Source organism: Macaca fascicularis, chromosome 10 (assembly GCF_037993035.2).
Source record: "Macaca fascicularis isolate 582-1 chromosome 10, T2T-MFA8v1.1".
In the NCBI taxonomy this organism is placed as follows: Eukaryota; Metazoa; Chordata; class Mammalia; order Primates; family Cercopithecidae; genus Macaca; species Macaca fascicularis.
In genome coordinates this window covers 86239935-86263313 of record NC_088384.1, presented here as the reverse complement: position 1 = coordinate 86263313, position 23379 = coordinate 86239935, and the positions used below count along the sequence as shown (strand labels likewise).

The 23379-nt window shown below is 40.6% G+C and overlaps 1 protein-coding gene across 2 annotated transcripts in view; it reads left to right on the top strand.

Moving 5' to 3' along the window:
* The window catches only part of PSMF1 (proteasome inhibitor subunit 1), a 42411-nt gene that overhangs the window by 3622 nt on the left and 15410 nt on the right, over positions 1 to 23379 (top strand). For both annotated transcript variants that reach the window (XM_015457875.4, XM_015457873.4), the window contains exons 2-4: positions 3181 to 3333; positions 5117 to 5199; positions 11858 to 12043. In XM_015457875.4, the coding sequence (XP_015313361.1) occupies positions 3181 to 3333; positions 5117 to 5199; positions 11858 to 12043 (422 nt within the window). The remainder of the gene's footprint in view (positions 1 to 3180; positions 3334 to 5116; positions 5200 to 11857; positions 12044 to 23379) is intronic.

Here is a 23379-nt window from a genome sequence, read left to right as displayed (position 1 = left end):
TTTTTTTTTCAAGGTGGAGTCTCACTCTCAGGCTAGAGGGCAGTGGTGCAATCTTGGCTCACTGCAACCTCTGCCTCCTGAGTTTAAGCAATTCTCCTGCCTCAGCCTCCCCAGTAGCTGGGATTATAGGTCCCCGCCACCATGCCTGGCTAATTTTATTTTGTATTTTTAATAGAGACGGGGTTTCACCATGTTGTCCAGGCTGGTCTCGAACTCCTGACTTCCAGTGATCTGCCTGCCTCTGCCTCCCAAAGGGGTGGGATTACAGGCATGAGCCACTGCACTCAGCCTCAGGCCTTTGATTTTTCATCAGAGGGAGTTAAACCATGTGACTGTGTACTTAGGCTGCTTTCCAACTGTGGCTTTCTGGGACTCTTGATATTTGATGTCAGGGTTTACAGGGCAGTTGCATGCCATGTTTGACCTGATATCCCCAGGGTCTGTCCTCTGTTTACTGGGAAACATCAGTTGCACAGCAGTTAGAGACAGCAGTTTCACCTGACTTCAGGGATTTTCTGTAACTCTGGAAGCCAAAGGTGATGGGGAGGTGAGCAGACCAAATTGTTTATATTCCAAGAGAGAACTGTGGTGGTTTGAATGCTGTACATGGAGGATATAATATAAATTTAAAGGCCTTTGACAGAGCAAAGATGAGGATGTCATCAAATTTCTGGCTTCCAAAGTAGACAAATCCATAATGCTAAGCACTAAACATATTTGGGAAAGTTACCCAGTTTGGGGTGAGGGGATAGTTTCTCTTTCTCAGAAGAGTGGTTTGATTAGTTTCATTTTTGTTTTTCCTCACTCTCATTTCTGTGCTTCAGGCCTGTGAATTTCATCCTCATCCAGCCAGGTTTTAAACCATGCCAGCTGTGACATCCTCAATTTTATTTGTTTCTGAGCACCAGGGGTGACCAAAGAGGACAGGCCGGCAGTTCTCAATGTGTGGTCTCCCCTTGTCCTTGGTGTGTGAAGTTTTGCTTTGCTGGACCTTTGTCTTTTCCATTTTCTTCATCTCCGCTCCCACTCCCTCCCGCTGTATTCTCATTGACTGCAGATCTTCCCAGTCCACCTGACCCATGGTGAGCAATATAAATACACATCCATGAAAAAAGATTCTAACTTTTTTTTGTGCTTTTTAAAATTTTTACATAAAGGTACTGGAGTGTAAACCTCATTTTGGGGGGAACTTTCCTTTAAATCATATTTTTTATTTTATATATAATACTATCATTAGATCTGGTTTGTTCCTTCTGACTGCTAAATAGTATTCCACTGTAAGCATATTTTGCATTTTATCTCCACTTTGGCTACCTTAGCCAAGGCTATAATGAAGATCCTTTGTTATGGACCCTGTGCACAGGGTTTCTTCTGGGAGTAGGGATTTTAAATTATAGGATATTGGCTTACCTAATTGCACTAAAAACTGCCAGATTGCTCCCCAAAAGGGCTGTACGAGTTTAAATGCCCACCAGCAGGGACTAGAGGTTCCCATTCTCCCCACACCTACACAGACATCTGGCAAAAAGTAGAAAACTGGGTAATAACAGTCCGAATCGTATAACTTAGTGTCTCATTATTTCAGTTCTGCTTCTCTGATTGCTAGTAAAATTGAATAACTCTTTAGATACTATTAACCACTCTTTTTCTTGTTCGTATCTTTTGCCACTTTTTGGAGTTGCCAGTTGTTATTGTTCATTTTCCAGGCATTCCCTTTATGTAGAGGTTATTAATTTCTTTCCTTTGCAGCCATAGCAAATGTGTCTTCCTAGCCTGTGGCTGCTTATTAACTTAGTAGTGTCTCTGTTGAACAGAAGCTTTCAGTTACAAACAATGTCAAAGGCAGCATTTTTTTTCTTTTATGAATCTTGTTTAAGAAATCTTCCCCACCTGGAAATCACTATATTATTTTTCCTGTAGAAATAATTTGAGAACTATTTCTCAAACTTTAGTATGGAAAGTCTTAGGATTTTTTAAAAAGAAAAAAGGAAGACATCACAACTCACAATAAAAGATGTATTTTACACCCACCAGGCTGACAAGCATGAAAATGGCAAGCATTTTACCCCTACTAGATTGGCAAGCAACAATAGCAATGTTGCCAACTACACGGAGCAACAGGAGCTTTCATACATTGCTAGTGGGAGTATAAATCAGTAACTCTTTAGAAAACAACTTGACTTTATCTTGTAAATTAAAAGCTTTTCCTCCATGCATACTCTATAGAAATTTATCCATGTATGTACCAGATGTGTACAAGAATATTCATAGCAGCATTGTTCATAATAGCAAAACAAATAAGCTGGGAAATACTCCAAATCACCATCAACAAGTACATGTATAAATTGCAGCATAGTCATACAGAATGCTGTGTAGCTGTGAATGTGAATCAGCTGTAGTTAAATGCATTGACATGGATGCCTTTCCAAAAACAATATCAAATAAAAAAGGCAAATGACAGAAGTGATGCTGTTTATTTAAAATTCAAAAATATTTGAAACAATATATTTTTGTGGTTGCATGTAGAGTAATATAACTCTAGGGAAAAGTAAAGAAATTGTTTAAGAGTGGTGATTACCCTTGAAGGGGAAGGAGGGACATTTATTGGAGTTTGCTACCCAAGGCTTTAGCAGTATTGCTGATGTTCTATTTCTTAAGCTGGTGGTAGAGACATTTTATAATTCTTTGTTATTTGTACATATGCTGCATTTTGTGTACTATGAAATTATAATTTTTGTACATCACTGCAGTCAGTTAGGGTGTATTAGGATCTGTGTTTTTAGTCAACACCTTGGTAATCTATTGTAGTTAGCCTAAGGTCCAAACTTTGAAAAACACTACTTAGAACTTCTCAGTGATCCTCAAGGTGACTGGCTTTATTCTTAGCAGAGGGATGGGGAAGAGATGATTATTAAACCAACACTGCAGATTCTTGACAGGTTCCAATGCTGTGTCAGAAAGGTAGCTCAATATGAGGGAGAGCACAGTAGAACAGAAGCCCAGAGACCTGGGCCCTAGACCTCTCTCTCGCTGTAGGATCTTGGGCAAGTCATTTCTCTTGACCTCCACATCTTCATCTGTGAAGTGAGGCGGGTAAGATTAGCTTATCTTGTGAGGTTCTTTATAATTCTGTGTTTTGAGGTCATGATCTTTCTCCTCTCAACTGTGGTGTCTTCCCAGCCGGGTCCCAATGATAAGAAGTCAGAACTGCTGCCAGCTGGGTGGAACAACAATAAGGACCTGTATGTCCTCCGGTATGAGTATAAGGATGGGTCCAGAAAGCTCCTTGTGAAAGCCATCACCGTGGAGAGCAGCATGATCCTCAATGTGCTGGTGAGTCTCTGAGACACGTAAGTCTGCTGATGAGATGAGGATGGGAATGGCTGTTTTGAAACCCATTTAACAGTCTGGATCCAGAGCTCCAATGTTCGTGTAGCCCTTACCCGGTGATCCCACTTCTGGAAATTTATCTTAAGGTGAGAACCCTAAGTATAAAAAATATTTGTACACAAAGATATTTACCACCTGGAATTAAGAAGGAGGGGCTTTCTGTCAACAGGGAAATGGTTAAATAAAGTAAATCTGTTCAGTGACAAGATAGAAGGAAAAAACTTAGGTAACTCCAGTGGGCTACTTCAGTTCCTTAAATGAATTGAATTCTTTGCTGCCTTGGAGCCCTTGCACTTTATATTTCCTATGCTGGAAGGCTCTTCCCCTCCCCCATCTGCCCCTCTCACAGCCCTCCACCATTCCTTCAGCCTGGACAATTCTCTTTCATGTTTGACTTCCTCAAAAAGTTCAGTGCTGACTACCCACTCCTACCATTCCTACTGCCAAAAAAATCTAAATTATGTCTCTCTACGCCATCATTTTATTTTCCTGCGTGACACTCATTGCAGCTTGTAATTGTGTAGTTATTTGTGCTTTGCTTTTATTCTGCCATGGGACTGTATGTGCCACAAGGACAGTGACTTTCTTTTTGTTAACTTTTGTCTTAGTGGTTTGTGTGTGACCATGTGGAAGTATCCTGCTCTATGTATTATACTGCACTTTGCCTTTTTTTCACTCGATGTTTTGGAGGTCTTGACATGGAAATACATGTAGATGTACCTTATTTGTTTTAACTGTTATGTAGTTTCTCATGGCACCATAATTTCTTTATTCCTTTCCCTTTTGATGAACATTTAGATCTTGTGTCAGATAGGGTTCTTGGTTTCAAACAACAAAAACCTCTTGGGTTAGTTTAATCAAAAAGGGTTTATTAAAAGAACCAGGATCACCCAGGCGCAGTGGCTCACACTATAATCCCAACACTTTGGGAGGCTAAGGCAGGTGGATCACTTGAAGTCAGGAGTTTGAGACCAGCCTGGTCAATGTGGTGAAACCCTGTCTCTACTAGAAATATTTTTAAAAATTAGCCAGGCATGGTGGTGGGTGCCTGTAATCCCAGCTACTTGGGAGGCTGAGGTAGGAGAATCCCTTGAACCCAAGAGACAGAGTTTACTGTGAGCCGAGATTGCACCACTGAACTCCAGCCTGGGCGATAGAGCAAGCCTCTATCTCAAAACAAACAAAACAAAACGAAAAGAACCAGGATAGCTCATTGAAACAGGTTTAAGGCTAGGTTTCCAGAAGCAGTGTCCCAAATCATGCCCCGGAAACCGCTGCTGCCACCAACACTGCCCAGTATTAGGTACTGGCTGATTCTCTCTGCCCTGGTGCACCCTTTTGTTAAGCTGCTGATATGACCCCCTGGCCTCTGCTGCTACCCTCATTAACAAGATATCTGCCCCTTGCTGGGTCTGCCTCTTCATGTTGCTCACCTCCAACTCAAAGTTGATGCATCAGTTCAACACCTCAGTTACCATGCCTGAGCCCTTTTGCGAAAGAGCCTGGGAAGTAGGTGTTTTAGCCTCTGCCTTGGAAAGGCAGTATTCCTAAATCAAAGAAGTCTCTAAGCCTTAGGAAGGTATTTTATATAAACAGTCCTTATATATGTCTTTGTGGACATATGTGAATATTTCTTTAGGTTGAAGACTCTGTTACTCTCCCTCCACCCTCCCACGCTTAGCCTAGAAATATCCCAGTCTCTCACTTTCTATTTTCACTCATCTAGGAATATGGCTCACAGCAAGTGGCAGACTTGACCCTGAACTTGGATGATTATATCGATGCAGAACACCTGGGTGACTTCCACAGGTACTTCTAAATGATGTCTCTTCCCTGGAAAAGAGAGAACCAATGGCAAGATATAAGGAATAGGGTAGATGTCTCCAGAAAATTAAGGAAGGTGGATGGAAGAACCTTTTATTTCTGGGCACAACTTCCTAATTTTCTTTTCTGTTTTTTATGTATTTGAAGAGGAGACTCACATAGGAAATGCCACATGAGACAAGATGATGCAATCAGGAGTCCACAAGTGTTGTGGTGGCTGCAGAGTAGAGGTGGAGCCAGGCCAACTCATTCAGCCAGAGCAGACTCCTGGGAGAATGTGTACCCCATTGGGTCCCCAACCCCAATCTCCAACTTAAAAAAAAAAAATTATTTTCTTTAGGGTCGTTTTAGGTACAAGCAAAATTGAGCAGAAAGTGCAGAGTGTTCCCATATTACCTCCTGGTCCCATACACCCACAGCTTATAGCTTCCCTGTGTCAATATCCCATACATAGTGATACACTCCTTACAACTGATGAGTCTACATTGACACATCATTATTAGGGCTCAAGCCTGCTGTTGTGCAGTCTGTGGGTTTTGACAAATAGATGAGAATGTGTGTCTACCATTAGTATCACACAGAATAGTTTGACTACCCTAAAAATCTGTGCTCCTCCTATTCTTCACTCCCTTTTCACTAACTCCTGGCAACCACTGATCTTTTTAGTGTCTCCATAGTTTTGCCTTTTCTAGAGTGTCATATAGTTGGTATCATACAGTAGTACATTCTAGGCCTTTTCAGCAGATAGAACTAGGAAAATTTTTCCTTATGAGTTTAAATTGCCACCTCTGTTTTTAATATAACACTACAGGATTCTTTTTCTCTTATTCCGTACTTATATGTCCCTTCTCCTGTGGTGAGAACCCTGATTCCCAACAGCATCAACATATTTACTTATTTACTTGATCCCAGAATACACACAAATATTTTCTAAATGACATCAGTGCCTACTAAGAACAAACCTACTAAGTAAAGTTCCAAATGATTTATTTTCAGTTCTTTTTGTCTTTTACCTATGTCCCACAAAAGATGTAGGCAGAGTAGTGTCTTCCAAAGGTACTTAGATTAGTGCTTGTTTTTTAAATCAATATAATGAAGTTATCTGTTTTATAGATAGTTAAGCTGATTTATGTCTGCTTTATTCCATTATAGGGAATTTTCCCCCATCTTCATTGACCACCGCAGGATTTTATTTTTTATTTTATTTTATTTTTTTGAGATGGAGTCTAGCACTGTCACCCAGGCTGGAGTACAGTGTGACAATTCAAGCAATTCTTGTGCCTCAGCTTCCCGAGTAACTGGGATTACAGGTGTGCACCACCACACCCAGATAATTTTTGCGTTTTTAATAGAGATAGAGTTTTGCTGTTGACCAGGCTGGTCTCAAACGCCTGACCTCAAGTGTTCCACCCGCTCAAGTGATCCTCCCAAAGTGTTGGGATTACGGGTGTGAGCCACCATGCCCAGCCATCCTCAGGGTTTTAGAGTAAGCTTGGCATCACTATAAATGCACAGTTATGAAACCTTAACTGAACCTCAGAACTACCCAGAAACTCTGTTGCATTTAATAGCATCTAATCAGCAATACCCTGTTTGAACCTATTCCAGTCCTCACAGAATTTCAAACCACTGGCCTCCACATTCTGGCCACTCCTCATTTCTCCTCCCCTCTTCCACGCAGCTTCTGTGTGAGGAGATCTTTTACATATTCCCCTCCTGCATGCCACCCTCCAGTGTATTTCCCTCATAGCAGTCTGACCAATCTTTTTCAGACATAGATCAGATCATGGTTACAACTCTGGCTTAAAAACCTTCAGTGATGCCACTTCACACCCATTAGGATGAGTACTATCAAAATAACCAGAAAATAAACAAGCGTTGTCAAGGATGTGGAGAAATTGGAACCCTTGTGCACTCTTGGGAATGTAAAATGGTGCAGCCACTATGGAAAACAATATGACAGTTCTTCAAAAAATTACTGTATAATCCTGCATGTCCGCTTCTGGGCATATACCCAAAAGAATTGAAACTAGGTCTTGAAAAGATATTTGTACACATATCTTCATAGAAGCATTATTCACAGTAGCCAAAAGGTGAAAGCAACCTGGCTGTCCATTGACAGATGAATGGATAAACAAAATGTAGTATGTAAATACAGTAGAATATTATTCAGGTTTAAAAAGGAAGGAAATTCTGGCCCATGCTACAACATGGACAAACCTTGAAGACATTATGCTAAATGAAATAAGCCATTCACAAAAGGACAAATTCTGTATGATTCTATAAAAGGTACCTAGATTAGTCAAATTTATAGAGACAGAAAGTAGATCGTGGTTGCCAGGTACTGGGGCAAGAGGGGAATGGGGAGGGGAGTTAGGAATTAATGGGTACAGAGTTTGTTTTGCAAAATGAAAGATCTGGAGGTGGATGGTAGGTGATTGCACAACAATGTTAATGTACTTAACACTACTGAACACTTAAAAATGGTTAAGATGATAAATTTTATGCATATTTTACCACCATTAAAAGGCTTCAGGGAATGCTCATTGCTCTTAGGATAAAGAACACAATCCTTGATGAGGCCTTAAAGCCTAGCATTCACCCCTTCAATCTCACCTTGTACGGCCTTCCCCACATCCCTGTGCTTCAGCCACAGTGTCATTCTGCCCTCTTCAGACTGCTTCCCTCTGCATAAAGTGCTCTCCTTGATCTCATGTAGCCAACTCCTGTTTATCGTTTGGTTACCAATTTAAATGTCAGTTCCTTAGAGAAGCTTCCTCTGGCCCCCAGGCTTAAAGCTTCAAAACATTTTACAATTTTTTTTGGAGACATGTTTCCCTCTGTTGCCCAGGCAGGCTGGAGTACAGGGGCACAATCAACTCATTGCAGCCTCAACCTGCTGGGCTCAAGTGACCCTCCCACCTGAGCCTCCCAAATAATTGGGTCTACAGGCATGTGCCATGATGCCCAGCCAGTTTTTTATTTTTTGTAGAGATGAGGTCTTTGCTGTGTTGCCCTGGTTCAAAACATCATTTTTTAAGCATTTAATCAATCAGTAGATATTTTACATTTGCCTTCTTAGAGTTGGTCTTCCCTTGCCTGTGATCTCCTTGAGGGCAGGGCTTGGGTCTCTTTTGCGTACTTTAGACAAAGCGGGGAAAGGGGGAAATGAGCCAGGCCTGACCAGCAGAATGCTGCTCCTCTGGGTGTTGCACACACCCTGACACTGAACCCTCTTAGTGGGTGAGGGAGGGACATTTGGAGAATGGTCTCTTGACTTCTTCACTTTGGAGTTCCATTGGGAGAGAAATTGACAAAACCTGTGGAAGAACCTAGGCATATTGGCCATTCATGCTCATTAGAGCATTCCGTCTGCTCAGTAATACTGAGAGAGAATTGTGATCCTGTCTCTATTTGTTTTTTAAGTACATTTGTTTGAGGGGTTTTTGTGTGAGGGAGAGGATGTGTGTTGTGTTTTGTTTTGTTTTTTGATTACTGTGAAATGAGGGACACAATAGTACTACCTCAGGGTTTTTCTGAGAATGGAATGAGATGTCAGCACATAGAGTGCTTAGTGCTTAGTCCAGCTCTTAGTAAAATACACAAAGGGGAAAAAAATCTGATCACCAGGAATCATCTCCGTGGAAATGGGCGGTGAAAGCTGAGGTATGGCTCTGCCTCCTGATCAGAGGCCCTCTCTCCCTCCTATGCCTTTCAACCATAGCCTCCTCCATGTAGCCCTCTTTGTTAGGTCATTGTGGCATGTCTTGACTCTTCTAGGAATTTGTGCTCCTCACTGAGCAAACTGTGATTTGCTAAGAAATATAAACCTATTGTGTTCCATTCTGCTGTACCCTTTCTGTGTCAGATGAGATGATAGGCTGTCGCAGTTGTTCTGCCAACGCTTAAAAATTATGTGAGAACCTCTCCTTCAGGACCTGGTGGTTTTTTAATCAGGCCTGAATTTTACACATGCCTAGGGATATCAGAGGCTTCCCTCTGATCTCATTAAAAGGAAAGAGGATTTGAATTTACCCCCGCACCCAGCTTGGGCAGGCAAGCAGCTCATTTTTTTACCCATGGATGTCCAGTGGCTTACTTACTCATTTAGATCAAGGCTCATTTTTTTTTTTACCCATGGATGTCCAATGGCTCCAACATCATTTGTTATTCCTTCATTGAATTGCTTTTGAAACTTTGTCAAAAATCAGTTGTCTGTACATCTGTGGATCTATCTCTGGATCCTCTGTTCTTTTCCATTGATCTCTATGTCTCTTCTTCTGTCAGTATTACTCTACCAGTATTGATTATTGTAGGCCTTAATATTGAGTGGAATAATTCCTCCCACTTTTTCTTCGTCAAGATAGTTTTAGCTATTCTAGGTTCTGTGTCTCGTCCTTTTTCTTTTTTTCTTTTTCTTTTTTTGAGACAGAGTCTCGCTCTGTCTCCCAGGCTGGAGTGCAATGACGTGATCTTGGCTCACTACAACCTCTGCCTCCTGGGTTCAAGTGATTCTCCTGCCTCAACCTCCTGAGTAGCTGGGACTACAGACGCATGCCACCACGACTGGCTAACTTTTTGTATTTTTAGTACAGACCAGGTTTCACTGTGTTAGCCAAGATGGTCTCGATCTCCTGACCTTGTGATCTGCCCATCTTAGCCTCACAAAGTGCTGGGATTGCAGACGTGAACCACCGCCTTGTTCCCAATCTTAGGGGCAAAGCAGTCTTTCACAGTAAAGTCTATTGTTATGGGTAGGTTTTTTGTAAATGTTCTTTATCAGATTAAAGAAGTTCCCCTTTATTCTTAGTTTGTTGAGAGTTTTTAATCTTGAATGGATTTATCATGTTGGATTTTGTCAAAAGCTTTTTTCTGTATCAATTGATATGATCATACGATTTTTCTTCCATAGCTTATTGATATGGTACATTACATTGATTGATTTGTGACTACTAACCAGTCTTGCATACCTAGAACAAGTCATACTTGGTCATGGTATATAATTCTTTTTATACATTTTTAAATTCAATTTGCTCTTATTTTATTGAGGATGTTTTTTTATGTGTGTAAGTTCATAGGATATAATAGTCTGTATTTATTTATTTATTTTTTGTATGGTCTTTGCCTGGTTTTGATACCAGAGTAATACTGGTCCCATGAAAGGGGTTGGAAAGTATTCCCTCCTCGTATATTTTCTAGAAGTGATGGTAAAATTGATGTTAATTCTTCTTTAAATGTTTGATAGAATTCTCCCTGAAACAATCTGAGGCTGGAGATTTTTGTTTTTTGTTTTTTGTTTTTAGAATGTTAAGTGTAATTCAGTTTCTTTAATGAAACTATTCAGATTATCTGTTTCATTTTGGCTGAGTTGTAGTTTATGGTTTTTAAGAATTGGTCTATTATGAATTGTTGGATTAAGTTGTTCTTAGTATTCTCTTATTATCCTTTCAGTGGCTACAGATCTATTGTAATATCTCCTGTTTCATTCTTGTTACTGGTGACTTATGTCCTCTCTCTTTTTATATTTGTCAGTCTTGCTAGAAGTTGGTCAATTGTATTCATTTTTTTTTTTTAAGAATTGACTTTTTGTTTCATTTTCTCTATTGTTTTTCTTTTTTATTGACTTATGTTCTTACCTTTATTACTTCTGCTTGCCTTGGGTTAATTTGCTCTTCTTTTTCTAGGTTCTTTAGGTCAGAATTTTGGTTATTGATTTGAGTTCCTTCCTCTTTCTTGATGTAAGCATTTAGTGCTATGAGGTTTCTTCTCAGCAATCCTTTAGTTATATCCTGCATATTTTCCTATGTTTTTATTTTCATTTTAATTCAGTGCTATATATTTCTTTTTTGGGACTTTGATCCAAGGATTTTCTAGAAGTATGTTGCTTAATTTTCATGTACTTAGAGAGTTAACTTTTTGTTTTGATTTCTGTTGTGCTTCCATATGGTTGGAGTACATACTTTGTATGGTTTCAGTTATTTTACATTTGTGAGCTTTGCCTTATGGGCAGGATGTGGTTCATTTTAAAATACCAGTGTTTTAGGAAGCCTGGAGTCCTACCCATTCTGTTACCTCAGCCTGCCTCCACACCTCAGCTGTGGCTCACGTCACTTGTCTCTCACAGGCAAAGAAAAAGAGGCCCAGGCAGGATGGGATAGGTGTTAGGGGCAGCCTTCCGAGGACTCCTGAGTTAGTGACAGAACTGGACCTTGAGCCCCCAGAGCTCTGCCTGCCTGGACCAGGAACCTAATTCATCCTCCCCGTGGAGCCTTTGCCTTCCATGACCCTTCCCATGACACATGATGAACACACAATGAAGCTGAGGGAGGGGTGAGGTGGGTGAGAACAGAGGAGTAGCCAGTCCAGGCTCGGTGCCCCTACACCCTCACCTCTTTCTAATGGGGTGGTAACGAGGAGGGGCAACTCAGATGCCTAAGAAGCTTAGGCCCAAATCTCAGAGACAGCGTGGGGCTGTTGCCCCCCTCACCCAGGTCCACCAGGCGGCCTGTTCCCCCACTTATAAACAGGCCAAGCGCAACGCCAGGAGCTCTCAGGGCCGCCGCTGCCATCGTTGCGGCCAGAATACCGCTTCCAGGGTTCCTAGCCAACTGCAAGCAGTTGACTCTTCGTCTGCTTCCTGCAGGACCTACAAGAACAGTGAGGAGCTTCGGTCTCGTATTGTGTCTGGAATCATCACACCTATCCATGAGCAGTGGGAGAAGGCTAGTGTAAGCAGTCCCCACCGGGAGTTCCCCCCTGCTACCGCTAGAGAGGTGGACCCACTCCGGATTCCTCCACACCATCCACACACCAGCCGGCAGCCTCCCTGGTGAGTACAGAGCGTCCAGCGGGAAGCCCATGCTTCTGCAGCGGGATTCCAGCCAGCTATCCCCATCCTGCCACTTGACCCCATCCCTGGCCCGTGTGTGTTTTCAACAAAATGATCAATGTCTTGGGGTTCAATGGAATTAGAAAGTGGAGACGTAAGTGGAGCAGTGAGTTCTTGAACTGCTACTAGTCACCCTAATTACCCCACATCTTAAGCCTGCCTGACTTCTTTCTAGAGGCCACACAGAGCCCCTGAGTCTATCCAAGGATCAGTGCCTCTGGGGCTTATGTGCAGTAGTCCAGGGTTGCTGCCCAGGTAATTCACAGCTAATTCATCCCAGAGCTCTTTGTCTAGACAGGGCCCTGGGCCAGTCTTTTTGAGAAAATGCAAAGATGCAGAGGTACTAACCCAGAGGAGATGCAGTCCCAATGTCTTGCCCATTTCATTTCTTTTTACTGTAGTCCCCCAACCTCGCTATCAACTTCAGAAGTTTTCCAAAATAGCATGGGGTGTGAGTGAGTCACATTCCAAGGCTTTTGCAGATTAGGATGGCAGCGTTAGGACTGGAGACTTCTGCTCAGAGGGAGGAGACAAGGACCATGAGACCCCAGCCTCCAGCTGAGATACCACTTCTCAGTTTGGAGCCCATACTGTGATATCATACTGTTGGTGGGGATGAGGGACAGAGTTCACTGTGAGGGACATAAATAAGCACTTAATAAATGTAGACTACCATTGTTATTTTATTCTGGTTCATAATTATATGCCTTTAGTTAGCTAAAAATGGGAAATCAGTTAAATTATTACAAGTAATGATTGGCATATCTCTTTGGCAAAGTCTTTACCAAAAATATTGAGTCCTGTGAAGACAATGGAGAATTAGAAAAAGTGGTTGAAAAGATTGAAAATGACTTGTCTGATATATCTTATTTTACCAAAGGGAATAGAGATAAGATGACCTGCCTGAGTTCACCAGCCACCAATAAAGAGGTAGAGCCAGGGCTGGGGTCTAGGTATCCTTACGCCCTGCACAGTGCTCTGCCTGTGATGTAAACAGATGTGATCTAACCACCTTTCTATGCTGGAAAGATTTAAGAATAAGCCCTGGTCAGAAGTCAGGTTGGGAAAAAATTTTAGACCTGAAGTAAATAGTAATTCTCAGCTTTATTAGACCCAATGCCCATTTCAAAACAAATATTCTGTGAAATAGCTCTTACTATATTGAAATGGAATTCATAGGTATTCTAACTTACCTCATCCACATTTCAGAGGAAATCAGTATAAAGTCCTAACTATAATATAAATTAGAAAAAGAGAGTAATTAATAAGATGATGATGTATATTCCATGTGTAGGTGCATGAGTACACTGGAGAGCATAGATGTTTACATGTGTATGTGGTATTATCTTGAATTCAACAGTGACAAAAGCTGTTGTATACAGATGTATTATGTCAGCAACTCAAATACCACAAAACTCTGTTGCTGTTACTAACATGACTTTTTTGAAATGGTAAACAGCTGTTAGGAGAATTGCAGACAAAATAGTGATTGAATATTGTTTCTTCAATTATGCCATAGTTACATTCCTGGAAAAATGTGCTTGTTTTAAAGTAACAGAAAAAAAAATACTTTATGTTCATACATAAAATGGCCTTACATTCAGATAATTTATTTAGGCTTACACCTCCATGAATATCTAAACAAGACATTTGAAAACTGTGTGGGATGTAGGTCATTCTTCATTTCGTGAATCTCTACTATCAATTGTAGAATATCCAGCATCTCTGGTCTCTGCCTGTAAATGCCAAGAAGGCCCTCCAACTACTGTGACAAGCAAAAATGACCCCAGGGCTTGCACTATGGCACCTGGAGGTTATACCTCCCTATTTAGGACTCATAGACCTAGAGTATAGAATTGTGAAAGTAAAAATCCTAGCCTTGGAAGAACTGAGAGAATGAGAAAATCACCATGTTGCAACTTCTGCTGAAATAATGTACCTAGTCACAAATTGTCAATGGTTGATAAAACTATGAAGTAAAGGTTGATAGGGGACTTTATAATAGGTGGATCTAGCGAGTAGCATATGAACCCATTGATTAATCTTAATGCTAAAATGTGGGATAGCCAGATACTGTTTTCTAGTATTATGCAATAGTAAGTTCACAGCAACCTCAATCTAGATCTAACTGCCAGTTTCAAAATATGAAGGACAGAAGAATGAGTTAAACAGACATATGAGGATACAACATCCAAAATTGGAATACAGAAAAATTGTTTAGGATAAATTGACCTTGTTTTTTCACCAAATAAACTAGTCGCATGGGGAGAAAAGGGAGAAACAGGCCGTTATGGAAAGAGTCATGCCAACTAAAATGCAGTGTTGGACATTGTTTAGATCTTGATTCAAACCAATTCAAAAAATTATTTTTTAAACATTTGGGGAAATTTTAGCATGGACCAGGTGTTAGATAACATTATCAATTACTGCCAATTTTGTTAGGTGAAATAATTCTGCTTATGTTAAAAAAAAGAGGTCTTGATCTGTTAGAGATATACATTGAAGTATTTAAAGGTGAAATGATGTGTGTGGGATTTGCTTTAAAATAACTTCAGCCCCCAAAAGAGTAAGGTGTGGGGGAGGGGAAGTATAAGTAAAATAAGAATGGTGGACTATTGATAATTATTGAAGTTAGGTGAGAATACACACAGGAACTCATGATACTGTTCTTACTATTTTTTGGTATGTTAAAGAATTTCCTTAGTAAGGATTTTTTATTAATACCAGTTCTTCACAAAGTCTTTCAAAAATAGAAGGGAGAGAATACTTCCCAGCTTTTTCTGTGAGGCTAGAATTATCCTGATACCAATACCAAAGACATCACAAGAAAACTATAAACCAGTATACTTTATGAATACAGATATAAAAACCCTTAACAAAGTACTAACAAACCAAATCCAGCAACGTATACAAAGGATTATGTACCCTGACCAAGTGAAATTGATTCCAGGAATGATTGATTTAACATCTGAAAATAAATCAGTGCAATACACCATATCAATAGAACAAAGGAGGCCAGGTGCCCAGTGCCTCATGCCTGTAATCCCAACACTTTGGGAGGCTGAGGCCGGTGGATCACCTGAGATCAGGAGTTCAAGATCAGCCTGGCCAACGTGATGAAACCCCTTCTCTACTAAAAATACAGAAATTAGCTGGGTGTGATGGTGGGCACCTATAATCCCAGCTACTCAGGAGGCTGAGGCACAGGAATCGCTTGAACCCAGGAGGCAGAGGTTGCAGTGAGCTGAGATGGTGCCACTGCGCTCCAGCCTGGGTGACAGAGCAAGACTGCATCTCAAAAAAAAAAATAATAATAATACAACAAAGGATAAAAACTACATGTTCATCTCGATAGAGAGATAGCATTTGACAAAGTCTGACACCCTTTCATGACAGAAGCATTCAGCTAGCCTGGGAAATACAGTGAGACCCTGTCTCTACAAAAAATTTAAAAATTAGCCAGGCATGATGGCATATACCTGTAGTTCCAGCTACTTAGGGGGCTGAGGTGAGAGGATCACTTCAACCTGGGAGGTCAAGCTGCAGTCTGTCATCACACCACTGTACTCCACCTTGGGCAACAAAGTGAGACCCTGTCTCAAAAAAAACAAAAAACAAAACAAAACAAAAAAAAAGCATTCGCAATAGAAGGGGCCAGGCATGGTGACTCACCCCTGTAATCCCAGCACTTTGGGAGGCCAAGGTGGGTGGATCATTTGAGGTCGGGAGTTCAAGATCAGCCTGGCCAACATGGTGAAACCCTGTCTCTACTAAAAATGTAAAAATAATCTGGACATAGTTGCGCATGCCTGTAATCCCAGCTACTCAGTAGGCTGAGGCAGGAGAATCGCGTGAACCTGGGAGGTGGAGGTTGCAGTGAGCCGAGATCACGCCACTGCACTCCAGCCTGGACAAGAGAGCGAGACTGTTTCAAAAAACATGCACATGGAAACAACAACAACAAAAACAATGGAAGGGAGGTTTCTCAAGCCAATCAAGAGCATCTACAAAAAGCTCACAGCTGACAGTCTCCTTAATGGAGAAAGATGGAGTGTTTTTCTTTTAAGATCCGGAACAAGGCAAGCATGTTTGCTTTTGTTTTTGCCACTTTTATATAACATTGTACTTGATATTCTAGCCAGGGCAGTCACTCAAGAAAAAGAAATAAAGGGTATTCAGATTAGAAAGTAGGAAGTAAAAATATCTCTCTTTGTCAATGACATGATATCTTGTATACGGAAAATCCTAAGGAATCCGCTAAAAAAACAGAACTAAGCAAATTCAGCAATGTGGCAGGATATAAAATTGATATCCTGACTAACACGGTGAAACACCGTCTCTACTAAAAATACAAAAAATTAGCTGGGTGTGGTGGCAGGTGCCTGTAGTCCCAGCTACTCGAGCGGCTGAGGCAGGAGAATAACGTGAACCCAGGAGGCGGAGCTTGCAGTGAGTTGAGATTGCACCACTGCACTACAGCCTGGGCGACAGAGCGAGACTCCATCTCAAAAAAAAAAAAAAAAAATCGATAAAATCAATTGTATTTCTATACGTTAGCAATGAACAATCTAAAAATTAATGAAATTATCCCATTTATAACAACCCCACAAAGAATATAATACTTAAACATTTAACAAAAGAAGAATTGTAAAAGATTTGTGCACTGTGAAAGATTTGGGAAAGAATTGTATAAGATTTGTACGGTGAAAACTATAAAACATTACTGAAAGAAATTAAAGATTTAAATAAAGGAACGACATTCTGTGCTCATGACTAGGAAGAATTAATATTAACCATACTCCCCAACTTGATCTATGTATTCAGTGTGATCCCAATGAAAATCCCAGCAGGTTTTGGGTTTTTTCCCCCAGAAATTGGCAAGCTGATCCTAAAATTCAGGTAGAAGTGCAAGGGAACTAGAATGGCTAAAACAATCTCAAAGAAAAACAAAGTTGGGAGACTTCCAGATCCCAATTTCAAAACTTATTACAAAGCTTCAGTCATCAGGACAGTATGGCACTGGCATGAGGATAAACATATAGAGCAAAGAAATAGAATTGAGAGTCTAGAAATTAACCCATACATTCATAGGGAATTGATTTCAGCAAGGGTACCAAGAGAGTTTAGTAGAGAAACCATAGTCTTTTCAAATGGTGCTGGGACAATTGGATATCTACATGCAAAATAATGAAGTTGGGTCCCTTCCTCAGTTAACTCAAAATGATTCACACACCTGAGTGTAAGAGCTTGAACTATAAAACTTCTAGACCTAGTAATAAGTCTACCTTGGGTAGTCTTATTCGCTGACTTTCGGTTAGACTGGTTTCTTAGACACAACACCTGGGAGGTCAAGAGCACAAGCAGTGAGGAAAAAATAGACAAATTGAACTTTGTCAAAATTAAAATATTTTATACATAAAACAATAGTATCAAGAAAGTGAAAAGGTAATCCGCAGAATGGGAGAGAATATTTGCAAATCAGATATCTGACAAGAAACTTGTATCCAGAATGTATAAAGAGCTCTTACAACTGAACAATACAAAAGAAAACCCAATTTTAAAACGTTCAAAGGATTTGAATAGATATTTCTCCAAGGAGGATGTACAGATAGTCCATGAACACATGAAAAGATGTGCAACAACATTGGTCATTAGTGACATGGAAATCCAAACCAAAAAATAGCATTATTTGCAATAGCCAAAAAGTAGGAACAACCTAAATGTCTATTAGTTGATGAACAGCAAATATGATATATGCTTACAACTGAATATGTATATTATAGCAATAAAAATGAAGTACTTATACATGTTATAACGTAGATGAACCTTGAAAACATCATGTTAAGTGAAAGAAGGCAGTCATAAAAGACTGTATATTATATGATTTATTTAATGTGAAATGTCCAGAATAGGCAAGAGATAGAAAGCAGATTAGTGTCTGCCGGGGTGGAGGTAGAGGATGGAAAAGCAGGAATGAGGAGAGACTGCTAATGGGTACAAGGTTCTTTTTGGGGTGAAGAAAATGTTCTAAAATTAGAATATTTGCACATTCTGTGAACATCTAAAAACCATGCATTATACATGTTAGCTGGTTGAATTTTTTAAGTGAAATGTATCTCAATAAGGCTGTAAAAAACGGGTATTTTACAAAAGTCCTAGAGTTAGCTTAATTGGAAATACGAATATATAATGATAGAAATGATTTCCTTGAGATCAAACCATAGTCCAAGAGAATCGATAATAACTGCCCATGACTGGGGCTTTTTTTTTTTTTTTTTTTTTTTTAAATATTTTTCCTTCAGCTAGAGCGTGGTTTGTTAGTACCTAAACAATATTTTAAGGATTCATCATCATACCAGCAAAAGTGATTTATTTAAAATTAGCTACTGAATGCCTTCCCCCTAAGGAACAAGGCAAGGATAACCACTCTGACCAGTCTTATTCAGCATAATACTAGAAGTTTTGCCCACACATTAAAACAAGAAAAAGAATTATCATACAGATAAGGTAGGAAGAAATAAACCAGTTTATATATGCAGATGACATAATGATCTACATAGAAAATCCCAAGGAATCTACCTAAAATAATAATAAAAATGAGTTTAACAAGGTTGCCGGATACCAGATTAACATAGAAAAATTAATTGTATTTTTATATACTAGCAATAAACAGATGGAATGAAATTTAAAATACCGTACTGTTTGTAGTTGTTCAAAAACTACTCGGGTAGGCTGGGCATGGTGACTCACACCTGTAATCCCAGCACTCTGGGAGGCTGAGAGGGTGGATTACCTGAGGTCAGGAGTTTGAGACCAGCCAGGCCAACCAACATGGTGAAACCCTGTCTCTACTAAAAATAGAAAAATTAGCCAGGCATGGTGGTGCACACCTGTAATCCCAGCTACTTGGGAGGCTGAGGTGGGAGAATCTCTTGAAGCCAGGAGGCAGAGGTTGCAGTGAGCCAGGATTGCACCACTGCACTCTAGCCTGGAAGACAGAGCAAGACTCCGTCTCCAAAAAAAAAAAAAAAGCTAAAATACTCAGATATAATTCTAACAAAACTTGTATAAGACTTTTATACTGAAAACTACAAAATGCTAGTGAAAGAAATCAAAGAAGATCTAAATAAATGGGGAGACATAACATATTCAGCATAGTAAAAATGTCAGATACTCCACAAATTGATATACTATTTTAATGCAATTCCTATCAAAATCTCAATAAGAATTTCTGTAGATATAGCAAGATATAACAGATAATTCTAATATTTATATGGAAAGTCAAAGAATCTAGAATAGCTGTAACAATTTTTTAAAAGAATAAAGTAGAAGTCATTCCACCCAATATTAAGGCTAATTATATAGCTAAAGTAATCAAGATGGTGGAATTGGCAGAGGGACAGACATATAGATAAGTAGAACAGAATAGTGAGCACAGAAATAAGACCAGCCAACTTCTGACAAAGGCACAAAAACAAGTCAATGGAGGAAGGACCGTCTTTTCAACAGATGGTGCTGGAGCAATTGGATAATCAAAAGCGAAAATATGAGCCTTGACCTAAACCTTGTATAAAAATGACCTCAAATTGGATCATTGATTTAAATGTAACATACAATGCTACAACACTCCTAGAAGAAAACATAAGAGGAAATCTTCAGTATCTAGGGCTTAGTGAAGAGTTCTTAGATACAGCACTAAATGCACATTATTTTAAAAAGATGCTAAATTGGACTTCATCAAAATTTAGAACTTTTAATCTGTGAAAGACCCTGTTAAGAGGATAGAAGCATAACCTACAGTTTGGGAGGAAATGCTAGAAAACCATATATTTAACAAAGGATTCATATCTAGATAAAGAACTCTCAAAATCAACAGCTTAAGAAACTATCCAATTAGAAAATTGAAAAATGAAGGCCAGGCATGGTGGCTCATGCCTGTAATCCCAGTGCTTTGGGAAGCTGAGGTGGGTAGATCACCTGAGGCCAGGAATTCGAGATCAGCCTGGCCAACATGGTGAAACCGTGTCTCTTCAAAAATACAAAAATTAGCGGGTATGGTGGTGCATACCTGTACTCCCAGCTACTCAGGAGGCTGAGGCAGGAGGATCACTTGAACCTGGGAGGCGGAGGTTGCAGTGAGCCGAGATGGCACCACTGCACTCCAGCCTGGGTGACAGAGCAAGACTCCGTCCCCCCAGAAAAAAAAAAAAATGGAAAAATGATATGAAGAGGTGATACACTGAGAAGCACGTACAGATGTCAAAGAAGCAATGAAAAGATCCTCAGCATTGCTAGCCATTAAGCTAGGTGAAATGCAAATGAAACCACAATGGGATGTTTCACACCTATTAGAATAGCTAAAATTAAAAATAGTGATGATACTAAATTCTAGAGAGAGTGCAGAAAAACTGAATCATGTACACTGCTGGCGGGCATGTCAAGTGTTACAGCTACTCTGGAAAATCATTTGACAGTTTCTTAAAAAACTAAACATGTACTTAATAATTAGATCCAGGAATCACACACCTGAACATTTATCTCAGAAAAATGAAAATTGTGCCCACAGAAAAACCTGTACACAGATGTTCAGAGGAGTTTTATTTGTAACAGCCAAAAGCTGGAAATAATCCAGATGTCCCTCCTCCGGTGATGAATAGTTAAAGGAACCGTGGTGTATCCATACTGTGGAATACTACTCGGCAGTATAAAGGAATGAACTGTTGAAGCACAGCAATTAGGTTAATCAAAGTCATTATGCTGAGTGAAAGAAGCCATTTCCAAAAGGTCACATATTGTGTGATTCCACTTATATAACATTTTTTAAATGATACAATTATAGAGGTGCTAAACAGATTAATGGTTGCCAGGGGTTATGAGGGCAGAGCTGTAGGTGTGGTTATTAAGGGGAGTAGCATGAGAGAGATCTTTGTGGTGGTTTAACTGTTAGAGAAAACTGAGTAAAGTGTATTAGAACCTCTTGTACTGTTTTTCCAACCCCTGTGAATCTTTTTTTTTTTTTTTGACAGAGTCTCCCTCTGTCACCCAGTGTGGAGTGCAGTGGTGCTATCTTGGCTCACTGCAGCCTCCGCCTCCTGGGTTCAAGCGACTCTCCTGCCTCAGCCTTCCGAGTAGCTGGAATTACAGATGGCTGCCACCACATCTAGCTCATTTTTGTATTTTTAGTAGAGACAGAATTTTACCATGTCGGCCAGGCTGGTCTCAAACTCCTGCCCTCAAGTGATCTGCCCACCTCAGCCTCCCAAAAGGCTGGGATTACAGGCATGAGCCACTGTGTCTGGGCCCCTGTGAATCTTTAATTATTTAACAGTAAAAGGGTTTTCAAAATTTAGATGCTGAAGAGCCACTTAGGTTCTTAAGTCCATGGTATTTAGTCAGCTGTGTGTAGGGGGACAGTAGATCTAGCCCTGAGTGTTTCACAAAGGCCAGTGAGGCCTTTTGTCCTCATATCATCTAGTCAGGGATGAGCAACGGACCAGGAGCACATAGGGAAAGGAATCTGAGCCGTACCTGAAGGCTTCCCCAAGGAAGGGACTTACCACTAAGCAGACTCCTAAAGAATAAGGAAGAGATGTTAGCCAGACAGAGAGTAGGGCAGAAAGGGCATCTTAGCCTGAAGGCCTGTTCTGTACAGAGCCCTGGAAGGACAGGCAGTGGAGCCAGAGCCGGGCAGGGGTCGTTAAGTGGGTTGCTGAGACCAGGTCAAGCTTCCCCACTTAGGGTAAGGGAAAGGATACAATACTCCTTACCAGGGTAGAAAATTACCAAGAAGTGATGTAGGCCTTCGTTCAGTGAATCCATACTAAGTGAAGGCTCTGAGTCTCTGGTCTGAGGAGGCTTCGGAGAAGATGTGGATATTCTACTAGGCCCAGAAAATAAGGAGGGTACCATTCAACCACCGGACTGCTGCAGGCCCAGCAAGTCCTGCCCCAACCTGGTTTTGGTTGGCAGAAACCTCTGATCCTCTATCTCTGGAGTTCACCCTACTTTTGACCGTACCACCACTCAGTTATTTTTGTCTGATCTCAAGATTACTGGCTTTTTTCAATCGCATAGTTTCTTTGCTCTGTGTTTTCACCCATTGCTTGGACCTGTGCATTGTGCATTTTTGGTGAGTCCTCTGTTCAGCAAATATTTGTTTCTCTGTGGGTTCAGGGATTCCTAGGGCTGGGCCCCTACTACAGAGGCATGCACTTCCCCTGTGGCATGGGAAATAGGTGAGTTAAGAGAGAGAATTGCTGTTACAGAGGTTAACACAGAGATACTTCATGAATATCCTGGGAAAGGCTACTTGGAAGTGCTGCCTGAGCTGTGTCTTCACGGGAAAGGGAATTATTTCTTAAACTCTTTCTCGGCCTTTTCATGTGTCTGAATTACTACACAACAGATTTTTTTTTTTTTTTTTTTTTTTTTTATGAAGAAGGTTGTTCCAGACTGAGGAAACAGTAGGTTAGAGGCATCAAGGTCTAAAAACTTGGGGCTGTCCCTGAACTTCAACTGGACAAAAATAATTTTTCTGGAATCCTAGCATATACCAGCTAGGGAGGATGGGGCCAGATTTGGGGAAGCCCCTGATGTGAAGCACATGAATCTCCCTGTGGACAATTGGAAACCACTGAAGGATTCTGAGGGCAACAGTGCCTTTGGCTAAAGAGCCTGGTGGGTTGGAGAGGATCAGGCAGAAGATCAAGCTTTTCCCTCCTCCATACCACTCTGAAGGAAGAACTTGGTCCCCTTCCTTCCCTGCCTCACCTCTCCCTCTATGTCATGAAGAGTATTTTGTGGCAGTTAGGAGCACAGGCTTTGGAGATTGATCAGCTGTGTTCAAACCCTGAGCTTGTACCTTTCCCTGTCTCTCAGCACATTTAGCCTCTTGGAGCCTCAGGTTTCTCATCTGCACCTTGGGAATAATTACAGCTGTCTCAGAGGTTTTGTAGGATTGAATGTGATGATGGATGTCACATGTTGACATTCAGTAATTATTCAGTGGTCTAGTAACTGGTCACTGGAAAAAAAATATTCATTGGATTCCCATTCAGGTAGCTGGCAAAGATGAGAACAAGATTGAAGGTTTAATGAGTAGAGGTCTCTCAAAAAATAACCTTGTTTTATTGTTTTTAAATACTACCATCTTCCCCCTAAAACAGATTTGATGTAGGATTAGGTGTGAGAGTGTCAGCCCAGAGAGGGTGTTGGGCAACTGTATTTAGGCCCAGGCCCAGGTCCATTATAGACATTGTTTCCGTTATCATCGTCAT